Here is a 13805-nt window from a genome sequence, read left to right as displayed (position 1 = left end):
GAGAGCGTTCGCATACCAAGCTTAGCACTCTGAACTAATATATCCTATCAAAATACCAAGTAAATTAGACTTCCTCATCATAATACGTTTTCATTCAAAATAACTATATTTATGAATCCTAGCAGATATTACCCATGCTATTGTTGTACGGTTTTGTTTTTTATCCAAGTTTTAAATCTGTTCCAAATATATTATAAAGGAAAGAAATATAAACAGGATACTTCCAGAAAAGACACAGAATCTCAATATATTTTTCCACATAAAATTCACATGTGATAGTTGTGTTAATCAAAAAAAATCTTTAAATAACTATTCTAGGGGAAATTATCATGTAAAATCTAGTAAAGAAATTATTATAAAATGTATTTTTTATAGCCAAAATAATCTTGGACAAAACAAACACGTACCTGAACATAATGCCGAAGAACATAAAGAATTTCCCCGTTTTGAGCTTTTTCAGACAACACCGTGTGAAATTTACGAAATGCTCTGGTACCCATTTCTGCATAGAGGATAATCACTGGTAAGTTCTCTTTGTTTGCAGGAAATTTGTGGTCTCCTTTATACAGATAAGGTCTGGGCCTAAAATGAAAACAAAACACAAACAAGAACTGAAAGCAGAGCATATGAGAAACATATCGTGAAACTTTATAATTTTTACTTATCAAACTTATAGGAATGTATGTATATGCATTTGTGTGTGTGTCTGTGTATATATATATATATATATACACACATAGACACATACATAAAATCACAGAAAAAGAATTTAGATTTCCTGTGGTGACTCTGAACAGAACTTCTTAATGACAGAAAAGACAAAAAATAAATTTGGTTAGCCCAACACTGAATATTAAAAATATTTTGTTTTCAATCAATGTTTGCTATCTTTAAAAATAAAATATAGGGCTTCCCTGGTGGCGCAGTGGTTGAGAGTCCGCCTGCCGATGCAGGGGACACAGGTTCACACCCCAGTCTGGGAAGATCCCACGTGCCGCGGAGCGGCTGGGCCCGTGAGCCATGGCTGCTGAGCCTGCATGTCCGGAGCCTGTGCTCCGCAACGGGAGAGGCCACAACAGTGAGAGGCCCGCGTACCGCAAAAAAATAAAAAATAAAAAATTAAATAAAGTAAAATATAAATGGCAACATATTTTTTGATGAAATAAAATTTATATTTTCTTCAATTAGAGGAATATAACCTTTCATTATAGCTCACATTCCCTGAAAATGGGCTCCAAATCTTTAAAAAACAAAGGTACTATGTCATGCAAAGATTATCAGTTCTTAATATGAATAACAACTCGTTAAATCCCGAAGGATAATCAAACAGAGCAGTCCTATGGTCTGGCCCTACCATCATAAACAGACTTTGACATCTTATTTTCCAGGCACTATGCAAGATTCTTTATACATATTAGTAAATTCTATCTTCACAATGAAATGAATATTAGTATTAAAGATAAATGTTTTCAAATGTTGGTAATTGGAAAGGCTGCTAATGCTATTAGATAAATCTTGAGGTTGAATATAAAAGAAAAAAATTAGAAGAAATGAAATAGATTTTCCAGAGACAAAAGTAAAGGTTAATATAACGTTTGTTCATGAGTCTGTAATGGTGAGTGCCTTCTTTTTTCTTTCTTTTTTTTTTGCAGAGCACAGGCTCCAGACGCGCAGGCCCAGCGGCATGGCTCACAGGTCCAGCCGCTCCGCGACACGCAGGATCCTCCCGCACCAGGGCACGAACCCATGTCCCCTGCATCGGCAGGCGGACTCTCAACCACTGCACCACAAGGGAAGCCCTGGTGAGTGCCTTCTTATACCCTAAAACACATACCTTTCAAAGTCTGCTTTTTTAATTAATTCAGGAATCACATGGATATATCATAGGTAATAAAAAATTATACTACATGTATGGAGAATTACTCCGTAAGAGGGAAAACAGCTTTTAAAAATCGACTAGATTACATTTAAAAATAGGAAATTACATTTCTTGAATTGACTAAGATTATAAAGGGAAGTCATACACATTAGCATTAGTGAAAACGTTAGAAATGGAGTATGAAACATAACCAGCTTTCTGAAGAAAAATTTTGAAATATGTACCAATTTTAAATGCATACACTTATTTACCTTGTGATTCTAGTTCTAGAAATTTATCTAAGATAATATCAAGATAACAGTATAACGATACATGTACATAAAAATATATGTACATGGACATTCAACTACATATTGTTTATAATAGAGGAAAAATGTAAAATACCTTATATCTATCACAGGGGGTGGGATAATTAAATGTACTTGTTCATTTAATCACAGTATTATTCATTTGATAAATATCTGAGCATCTACTATGTGTCAGGTGGAAATACAACACTATATAAATGGGTCCTGCTCCACAATGACAAAGCATAGACCTATATTTATATTTATTTATATGCAAGAAATGTAGGGATGTATAATTCAGTGGGGGAAGGTTCTAAGACATCCTTTATAGTACAATCCCATGTAGGTTTTTAAAAAAAGAATATATCTGCATGTGAATATATGTACTTAAAAAGAAAAAAATGTACCAAACTTAACAGAATTATGGGTCATTTTCCCTTTCTACTTTGTATTTTTTCTGAATTATTTGAATTTGTTAAATAATGACCACAGATAATATTTTTAACTTTTAAAATGCAGCTTTTGTAAATCAACTATACTCCAATACAATTTTTTTAAAAAGTAAAAATTAAAAAAAAATGCAGCTTTCCACTTTGGACAAAAAAAGGAGGGTAACACAGATTTGAAGTGGCATTTGGAGAGCAGACCTTAATGCTACATTTCCCAGAATCTCCAATGATATTTTCAAAGACACAGAAAAAAACGAAAACTCTTAATGAAGCTGAAAACTAATAATAACGTTATACTATAATTTGGGAGTAAAACCCAGTAATTATAAAATCTATGCCGTTTAACTTAGAATCATAACTGATGTCTTCCTACTTAAAACATAATACGCCTTACCACTTGAAATACAACAATGTACTAGACAAAAAGAAAGATAGTGTAATTCTTTTTTCTCTCTACTTCCTGTTCCATGGTTCAAAGATCCACGGTCTGAATCTGCCCCAAACTTGACAGATATTACACTAAAATGTCATTTATTTATTTGGGAGAAAGTGACAGCAATCGTCACTGTCCTAAATGACTATAACTTTCTCTCCTCCCCTGCCCCCAACAAGGAAATAAAAGGAGTTTTTTAGGAAATTGGGACAAGAATACCATATAGTAAAGAAAGATAACCTTGATGCCCTAAATGTGTTATGATTAAAAGAAAAAAAACCACATTCCTAACTCAACCAAAGGCAAAATAAGAAACAATATGAATGCAAATGGTAATACATTAGAACAAAAAAAAAGTATATTAAGTGTATCAGTTATTTCTTTAAAAAATATAAATCTAATCTGGACAAACTGAAAGAAAATGAAAACTGAAGAAAACTTAGGAATGAGAAACATCTACAGAGAGGGAAAAAATTAAAATGTTCCTATTACTCTGTGTGTGCGTGTGTGTGTGTGTGTGTGTGTGTGTGTGTGTAAATACATTATTTGCTTAAATGAGAAAAAACAACCACCATGGACCAATGTTGATAGTGTGACATAAACCAAGGATTATGTGCATAAGTTTCACAAAAAAGAAAAAAAAAGATTAACACTACATACATACATATACACATATACATACACACATATACCACATATATAACAACTGTGTGTGTGTGTGTGTGTGTGTGTGTGTGTGTGTGTGTACATATAAAAGACACTATATATATCTATGTATACCCATTTAGTTTCTGTCAGGTTAGGGAATTGATTTTACCCCGCTTACAAGCTAATAAGTTTGCCTTTTGGTGTTTCATGGATCCTGGCAGAAGACAAACTCTTAGGTCAAAAACAAAGAACGTTACTACTCCTGGCACATAAGCAGCATGAGCATTATTTAGCATGTCTGCATCAGTTCCCTGTGGCCCCCGCATTCCATTAGGGTGGAAATGGACCCACAAGAATGCTACCCAAGAATGCTTAGCTGTATGCACCACAGCTAAGAAGCACTGAGTGCGGGGAGCCCCTCATCCTATAAGAAGCAGTAAACAACCTGCTGCTTGTCCCAGAGGCAGACATTAACTCATCCCTCAAAGTCACCTGCCACACACAACCCTGAGAAATGGCCTGGGCACAGACCATTCAAGTCCTCACAGTCTTACCATACCCAGAAAGACACTCGGGGCTATGGCAGAATCCGCCCCCCCCAATAATAAGAAAGCAACCGCTACCCCAATGAAAACATTCTGTGCCTGCTTTCTAGAAATACAAACATTTAATCCCAAAATGGCACGTGTCACTCCAGTTCCAACATTGTTAAACTTGCACCTAGTAGCTGCAGCATCAACCAGGCTGCTCAGGAGATGGAAGTGTGTATATATATTTGTATCATTAAGATTAAAAGAAGGCTGTCCAGCCCACATGTTTACACATGAATTTGGGGGAGGGAGGAATCTACGCTTCGGAGCTGCCACTGATGGGAGTCAGGCACGAGTCAGACCCAGGACTGGCCATGTTCACACAGCATGTAGAGGAATGACAGACCCCACAGCAGGTCAGATTGTCAGCCGCAGCTGCTGGCGACTCAGGCAGACTGTACGACTATTTTGACAGGCTGCCGTGCTGGATCCAGGATCAAAGAAAACAATGTTTCCCCTTCCCACACCTTCAGAGCCTAAGGTCAGGTGCTGGACTTGCAGTTCTACCTCAGTAGCCATGAAATCAATGTGTCCCATCCTAATACCTACAGTTTTACCTATTTTCGAATCATCCTCTATTTATACCCACACCTGTCATCTGGAAGAATCAGGTTCAAGTGAGACAAGAGCATTTTTAAGAAACTTACAAAGACCCATTATAGGCCCCCAGCTAGGCCCCTGTGGTCACCGTAGAAAGACTCGGTAAGCAGTGGACTCAACCAACTGGTTATCTTCATGAGGTAGGACCACATCTTTCCAACAACACCATCCAGGGGGATAGACCAAAATTAAAGCTTGAATTCTTCAAGCCCCTTCTGGCTGGGCTACCACACGGAGGCCATACCAACCAGGATGATCTGAGGCTGCTGTTGACCGAAGGAAAGATACGTGACACCCAGCAATGGTCACGGTAGAATCCTGAACAAATCCATACAACCTCCTACCTCTTTCATCCTAACCATTTCACAGGAGGTGGCCAAGAGATGGAACCTTTCCGAGCATGGTCACATGCAGAGATCAAACGGCCTTACTAAAGCCTATGGATCAGAGGGTGAGAGAGGTAGAGTCAAACTTTTCGAATGAATTTCTGAGGAGGCCATTCTAGTATGCTCAGAAACCAGATGCCTGTGGTGGTAGAGAACGTGGAATGTTCAGTGAATGCTTTTGACTACTGATCTAGTGTTGCTGGCCTCTGTGAAATAAGGTGCATAGCTGTCAGACTACAGATGATCTGGAAAGCCAGAAGAATAACAGTTTAGATCCAAGGGCTACAGTGGTGCGGCCAGAGTTGGCTGATTGGACTTAAGCAGCGAAACCATAACGTAAAGAAGTCTCAACGGGGATGAGGCACCAAGGGTAGCACCAAGAGCAGGGTCGAACATCTGACATAGTCAGTTTGCCAGAAGCAGGTGGTGGCCCAGCGCAATGCGGACGCCTTTACCACAAGACAAAGAAACCACCTCTGGGCAGAGGTCACAGCCCGGTATGCTGTGGTAGATCTTACATCAGAAGCATGTAGTCCTTTATTGTGCTCCTGTCTGTAATGGTGCATCTTCCACGCAGTGGTGGAGCCAGGTAGCAACGGCAGCAATTTGGATGCTGCAGTCTTGACATGCAGCTCGACTCCACTCAGACTCATTGGATAATGGGTGTGGACTGTGTGTATCTACAGAAGTAACCCAGACTGTCAGATGGGCAGGTGCAGCTTATTCTCACAGTGTACAGCCCCAAAGACTGGTGCCTCTAATCTGGTGGTCTTCGAGTGTCAGACCTCGAATTCTGCCCACTGAATGGACTGGCCACATCTGCTTTCCGTTTTTCATAGCTGCAGCCTGGATGAACTGCAACAGCAGCCCTAAGTCACCACCAGACTGTAACTTAGCTGAGTGTATCAGTAACTTGATCCAGGCATTAAAGGAAACAATTGCGAATTGAGGGCCCCACTGAGTCAGAGATTTTACTTCAGGTAATGGAATGGGGCATTGGGTTTGTCCCAAAGGGGAGCTGCTGCCACTTCATCATGTAACCCTAAGATCACACAAGGTTTAAGTAACTCTTGAATATACTATTTCCACTTGACCAGAGAGGCTCACTGACTCCCTTCCACCCTGTTAGTCATTGAATCCTAGTTGACCTGTGCCAAAATGTAAACATCAGGCAGTAGAGTCACAAGACTGCCTGAGTCAGGTGTTCAGTTTCAACTAAAACTCAGCAATTTTAAGTTTCTCTTTTTAAAAACGGGTGTACTTGATGGCTGAGTCGGGCAGGTGGCGACATTGTACTTGGAAACTACCTCTCTGGGCATTCAAGCAGCCATTTGGTCTGTAACTGAAGTTGTGATTTCCCCCCTTCTCCTCCTGGGATTCTATGTTGAGTCTGCTGGACCACCTGGGAGTAGATAGTAGATATGTAGTCTCCCAGTGAGAGTATCTCGCTTTAGACTTCATCAGCATTCAAAGTATATACACAAACAATATCAACACCAGTTATAGATTTAGATGTGAGAGCCAAAACAATAAAAATAGAAGTACAATGAATTGGTCGAGAGATCATTTTAATTCCCTTTCCCATCATGAGCACCTTCCAAAGCCCACCAATTGAGTTTAGGTGCCTTTTCCGGCACGAACAAAGATCAAACATCCTGTGTGAGGAGCTACAGTAGCAGTTATCAGAAGAAGACTGCTGTCATCCAGCCAGGAGCACAGGGAGTACAGAATGGCGGAAGAGAGGGGAGCAGTAGCAAAGAAATCCAAGTGTTGAGCTTTTGTCTCCCCAACCCAGGGGGCCTTTGTCCTTCCTCTTTCAGAAAGCTATGCCTCTGTCAACATCCCACTCTTGTTTCTAAAACCGTCAAGAACTATAAAAGGTCTAAGGCTTGGTTTTAGCCTACTTACAAAGTAGTAGTTAGGCTTTTGTCATTTTATGGATTCTGGCAGAAGACCTGAGACTCCTGGGTCAAAGAGAAAGGACTTTTATGGCTCAAAGCATAGCAGGCAGCATGAGCATTATACTTGCTCCCCAAGTTCCACAAGGCGGGCTGTGGGACAAAATATGGAGCTAAATGGATACTACACAGTGGGTGTACGTTGCAGCTGAGGATCACCGTACTTGGGGAACCACAGTTTTATAACAAGCAGTAAACAAGTTCGTTCTTCTTTCCAGAAGGAAACGTTACCTAGTTCCTCAAGGTTGCTCACTACAAACACAACCCTGAGAAATGGTTCACGTATAGAGCAGGTCAGGTCTTGCATTTTTTACTGGTCAGACCAGGCGAGAACATGCAAGGACTCACAGCATATCCATGGCAGGTTGCTCTCCCAAACGGCTTGATGTTAACCTTTTTTTAATCTTAATTTTAGATTAAATATCTAAATATTAAATATTTAACTTTAATATTAGTTTCTCTAAGAAAATTATAACATCAGACATCAGATGCCAGAAAACAGTAACAATAATAAACTTTAAAAGTTACCAGACTTCCCTGGTGGCGCAGTGGTTAAGAATCCACCTGCCAACACAGGGGACGCGGGTTCGATCCCTGGTCCGGGAAGATCACAAATGCCGCGAAGCAACTAAGCCCGTGTGCCACAACTACTGAGCCTGTGCTCTAGAGCCTGCAAGCCACAACTACTGAGCCCACGTGCCACAACTACTGAAGGCTGCGTGCCTAGAGCCCGTGCTCCGCAACAAGAGAAGCCACCGCACGGCAACGAAGAGTAGCCCCCACTCACCGCAACTACAGAAAGCCTGTGCACAGCAACGAACACCCAATGCAGCCAAAAATAAATAAATTAATTAAATTAAATTAAAAAATAAAGTTACCAAAGTTAACTTTAAAAAATGCACTAGGAAAAGAAAAACACATTAGGGCTGACAATTTCATAGTCTATTCATGCTTTAGAGAAATAGGTAATTGCTATGCTACACCAATTCTTACAGAATGACATGGCTGCCTAATTCACTATATGAAGCTAGAATAACATTTTAAAATGGCATAAATAGTTTAAATAATAGCTAATCTCATTAAAGTAGAAAAATGAATCTTAATAAAGATACAAGCAATCTTACTTCAACAAAAATTAAGATAATCCCACACCATTAACAAATAGTTCTCCCTAGAAATGAAAAGGTGTAATAGTTTAAAATATATTACCATAATACACAGTACGTCAAAGAGAAAAACTTCGAATTAATCTTAATAGATGCAAAACAACTGATAAAACAAGTTATTTCTGATTTTAAAAACACAGTAAATTATAAAACTTTAAAGTTTTAAAAGAAGGAATGAACAGAAAACCTACTATGTTATCTGTTGAGAGATTCGACATAATAAACATTTAAATTCTTTTAAAATTAACTAATAGGTTTAATATAATTCTAAGTAAAACCCAACCAAGGCTTTTTTGGGAGGCAATTTGGTAGGAGAAAAAGGACTCTAATGTTAGTTTGAAAGCATTAACAAGCGCAAAGAGCTAAGAAATTCTGGAGGATAAAAAAGCAGCCATGAAGAGGAAACTGTCCTGTGAGGTACCGGAATAAATCGTAAAGCAATAAATACTAACAACATGGTACTGTTACAAGAAACATAACAGTACAGAACAAAGTTATAAAATAGACCATAATATAAATATAATGAATATAATAACTGACTAGCCACCTGAGGGGAAAAAGATCTGACTGGATCCTTGCCTTCTTAAGAAAATAAACTATAGATAGTTTAAAAGTTTAAGGTAAAACAAAAACTTTAAGAAAGCTACTGGGAAATATTAGTAAAATCTCTCACTCAGGTTCGGGAAAAACTGTGTAAGTATAAAAACATACATACATAAAGGACCAATTTGGCTACGTAAAAATAAAAGCTTCTCTATATTAAAATTAATATAAATAAATATTAGAAAAAGTTTCCGACAAATAAAAGAAGTTACTGTTTAATATATAAAGAACTCTTTCAAAATTAGAGAAACAACTTTAATACTTCTTAAAGTATAAACAATCAGGCAGTAAAACATATACTGGCAGGCATTACTCTGTAAAAATCACTACTAAATTAATAATCTCCTTCCTACTTCTCATATTCATTTGTATTAAATACTTGGAAGAAGAAAAAGGTTTTGAATAATGCATTATAAAAAAGCAATTCTGTACTACTGTTCTTGTTATTAATTTTTTACTCCCAAGGTATACATTCAGTTTCTATTTAAAGAGATATAGCTTAGATAAATCCACAGCTTTGTATGTTTACAGGCATACCTCACTTTATTGTGCTTTGCTTTACTGTGCTTCACAGATATTTCACTTTTAACACATTGAAGATTTTTGGCAATGGTGCCCAGCAAGTCTATGGTCACCATTTTTCCAACAGCATCTGCTCACTTCCTGTCTCTGTGTCACATTTTTGTAATTCTTGCAATATTTCACACTCTGCACCAGCAAAAAGATTGACTCACTGAAGGCTCAGATGATGGTTAGCAGTTTTTAGCAATAAAGTATTTTAAAATTAAGGTATACATTTTTTTAGACATAATGCTGTTGGGCACTCAACAGACTACTGGGTAGTGTAGACGTAACTTTTATATGCACTGGGATACCAAAACATGTGTGTCAATTATTGCAGTATTCACTTTATTGAGGTGGTCTGGAAGTGAACCCACAATATCTTTGAGGTCTGCCTGTATTTGCAAAAACAACTTACGTTATATAAAATACATCTCTCATATATTTTATGGTATTTTGGTATTCTAAAATCAAAAGCTAATCAAGATAGAATATTGAAAGTACTTATATACTTTAGAGAAGGATTTAGATATATTGAGAGCACATTCTTTAATATACAATGTCTTGGAATATTAAAATCTTTTATTATAAGAAGTTTCTATTTCACCCCTCATCTCTTTTTATAAACCACTTCTTTCACTATGGCCGATCATTAATCTACCTTGAAGTAGCCTTCTTCAACAGCTTTTTAATCTCATTAACTTTACACGTGTGTTTCTCGTGGATAACCACAAATGCATCACAGCCATCTGGTGGAGGCTCGTCAGCTGCAATCTAAGATTTCAAAGATTACACTTAGCTACAGTAGCTGATAATTACAATATCATTTTTAAAACTTACACATTATTTTGATTAAAATAGCTTACCAACTATTAAGTTATTGCTCTAATTAAAGTAAAAATACATAGACAGAATAAAACATTTTAACAAAATCAACTGTACAGGAGGAAAACATGCTTTGAAATTGTTGAAAACATCCCATTAAGTTAAAATTGTCACTACAGTTCACTTCACTGGTGATTAGTCTTCGTAACTGCCTTATCCCAAATAACTACAAAATTACCTAAAATACTCAATTATACTATAAACAATGGTAACAATGAAAATATAATCGATGATAGGCTATGGAACCAGGTATTACAAGTTTGGAGATTTTTAGCCAAAGATATTCACATTAAGATACATGTATGTACATTGCTAGCATGCTTCTTTGTCGAATATAGTTTGGGTATTTTTACATACCTGTTGAAACATCTGAATAGTTGGAGAGTATGCCCTTATAGAGAAAGCAAACTTTAAGAGATTGATATGTAAATTGTCTAAAAACTGTCCAGCTTTCCTCAGGATTAAGTTGTAGTAAGAATAATCTGATTCTACAAAAAGAATTCAAAAGAAAAGGATGTTAGTATTTTGTATTCAACACATTGGCACATCTCTCACTGTATAGCTAATTAAATTGATGTCATATTTTAAGTTTGGAATAGAAGATGTTAGAGCAAAAGGGAAAATCAAGATCTCCAGTTTATTATTCATTTTTATCTTCCAGTGAAGTCCAGGCAATCAATACAAGTCCAGATGAAAATAATCTTGCCATTAAAATCTATTTGGGGGCTTCCCTGGTGGCGCAGTGGTTGAGAGTCTGCCTGCCGATGCAGGGGACATGGGTTCGTGCCCCAGTCCAGGAAGATCCCACATGCCGTGGAGCGGCTGGGCCCGTGAGCCATGGCCGCTGAGCCTGTGCGTCCGTCCGGAGCCTGTGCTCCGCAACGGGAGAGGCCACAACAGTGAGAGGCCCGCGTATCGCAAAAAAAAAAAAAAAAAAAATCTATTTGGAAGATGGCAACATAGACCAATTCACTCCAAGGTTGTAGAGTTATAATACATAGATAAGATATAGGCCCTACTTACAATTTAAGAGGAGACTAAGAATAGCAAAGGACTCTATACCATCCCTAGATCAATTCTCAAACAGTAATTAAAAATTATCTGTATAATTATTTGTTTAATGCTGTCCTTCCCATTAAGCTATAAACCGTTAAGGCAAGAATCTTTTCTAGCTTTTCAATTATGCCTTTCCACTCTTGGCACACAAAACAGCATCTAATACATTTCTGGAATTAATATTTAAGAAGTGAATAGACCTCTTCATTCTAGGCCAATAATACTTTCCTAATCCAGTGATTTCAAAGAGTCATCATATGAGAGTAGGTGTGCTCATTCACTTCTACTTTAACAAACTGTAGGTGATTTTCTCAGGAAGTTATGGTGAGTTTCCCCCCAAGAATCAAAAAGTGAGGCAAGACTTGCCTTCAATAGTAAAAGCAACACAAAAGCCATTACAGAAGAGATGTTACCTTAAAAATGGATCTTAAAAAAGACATAAAAGCTATAGGGTCAACAAAACAGTCAAAATTAATGCAATAATATAACAAAAACAAAGACTACATCAGTCAAAAGGACATTGGTTTTACATGAAAACAGAGAAGAGGGTCAACAGAAACAAATGTGAGTCGTGCCTGACCACAGACACCAAGATTTGTCAAGGTCACTGTTAAGGTTGTCTCTAATGTAGTAATGGATATAGGATTCAGGGGTTACAGAAAGTAAGCCTATGTATTTTTAGGCTTAACTTGCAAGATAATCATGGATGCACTGGACTATTTTAGCTAATGTTTAAAAATAACTAAATCCATGCTTACCAACTAACCTGCTGATAATGATTTTGCCCTTTCGATTTCTTTCACCTTTCACTTGTTTTTTTACCTATTGGCATTTAATATACATAAATCACTCTCATCTTTAAAAAAAAAAAAGCGGCAGCAGTACATGATGAATCACGTACTGATTCACCTTATTTGCTCTATAGTCAATCTTAAAGACGTAACAATAGTTACCTCTACTTCCTCAACCTACTGTAGTTTTTATTACTATACCAGTAAAAGTGCTCTCAAAGTCACCACTAATTTTTCTTTTGTTAAATCTTAGTATTTATATTACTTGGTTCTTCTTTAGTATTTGATAATGTCTATCACGTAGCACTTAATATTCCACTGGCTTTCATGACATCACACTTTCTAGGTTTTCACCCACCTCCACTGGTGCTCCCTAGTCTCTATTGCAGGTTATTCCTCTGGTTATCTCTTAAATACTGGTGTTCTTTATTTTCTTCTCATTCTATCTCTTTTCCCTATAACTGCAATTACCTTCTTGATGTTGATAACCCCCAAATTCTACCTTTTAGCTTGGATTTTTTTTTTTTCACCTAAATCTCTCACTTACATCAGCTTACTGGATATCCTCACTTGGATATTCCACAAGCATTTCAAATGTGACACGTCCAGATGGCAATCTTCCTACCCCAAACCTGGTTCTCAATTATAAGTGACTGAGTTAGAAATGTCATAGCATTTTCTAAAAATCTTTCCATTAAAATATACGAGCAACTTTACTTGTGTAGAAACCATTAAAATCTTGAAGGACTTTGAGAATGAGATTTTAATATGCTGAGAACATGGAGAAGGGGAAATAAATAGGGGCTCTGGAGTCAGATAAACCTTGCTTGATATTTCTGATTCACCACACAAAACTACAAAGGTTAGCTAATATCATGCCACTCGAATCTTGAGACATCAATAAATATATAACTCTGTGGCAGACCCATACAAAATGATTTAAAAACAGGCAATTCAATGTTTAAAAGGTCTGAATATGCTGGCCCATAATGTAAACTGTCCTCACGAAATGGCAGGAAAACTAGCACCTGAATTCAAAGAGTTAATGTTCAACTTTTACAATTTTTTTAGGCAAGGACATCACTGAAATTATTTTTCAGTGGAGAGAATTTAGAGGGTCTCATGGAGATTCAACAACCTAGAAAATTACAAGTAACTAAGGATTCTAAATGTTTCCTCTAGGATAATGCCTTGAAAACAAATTCAGTAAAATCTGATAGCTTGTGTCATATTTAATTCCTCATATATACCGTTTCTTCCTACACCTAACAAGGTCAGCATTGAGGCAGCAATATGCATTTGGCTCTCACCATTATGAACAGGTTCAACAGAATTATAGTTTTGTGTTAGTAGTTCTTATTTAATACACTTCATTTTAGGTTCAACCCTGAAACACATACACCTCCTATGCTTAAAGTAGAGTTCAGGTACTCCTGAGCTTATATTCCAACTTGTTGATGATCTGCCACCAGTTTGTCCAGACATGCTGTTTTATTTAGGTATAAAATATGCT

At 37.2% G+C, this 13805-nt stretch overlaps 1 protein-coding gene across 2 annotated transcripts in view; it reads right to left on the bottom strand.

Annotated features, from left to right (window-relative positions):
• UGGT2 (UDP-glucose glycoprotein glucosyltransferase 2) overlaps positions 1-13805 on the bottom strand; it is a 173411-nt gene that overhangs the window by 150507 nt on the left and 9099 nt on the right. For both annotated transcript variants that reach the window (XM_049701168.1, XM_004273651.4), the window contains exons 3-5: positions 10803-10933; positions 10222-10334; positions 408-582 (exon numbers count right to left, since the gene is read on the bottom strand). In XM_049701168.1, coding sequence (XP_049557125.1) covers positions 408-582; positions 10222-10334; positions 10803-10933 — 419 coding nt within the window. The remainder of the gene's footprint in view (positions 1-407; positions 583-10221; positions 10335-10802; positions 10934-13805) is intronic.

The sequence above is a fragment of the Orcinus orca genome, chromosome 18 (genome assembly GCF_937001465.1).
Source record: "Orcinus orca chromosome 18, mOrcOrc1.1, whole genome shotgun sequence".
Lineage (NCBI taxonomy): Eukaryota > Metazoa > Chordata > Mammalia > Artiodactyla > Delphinidae > Orcinus > Orcinus orca.
This window is presented reverse-complemented; position numbering and strand designations above follow the sequence as displayed.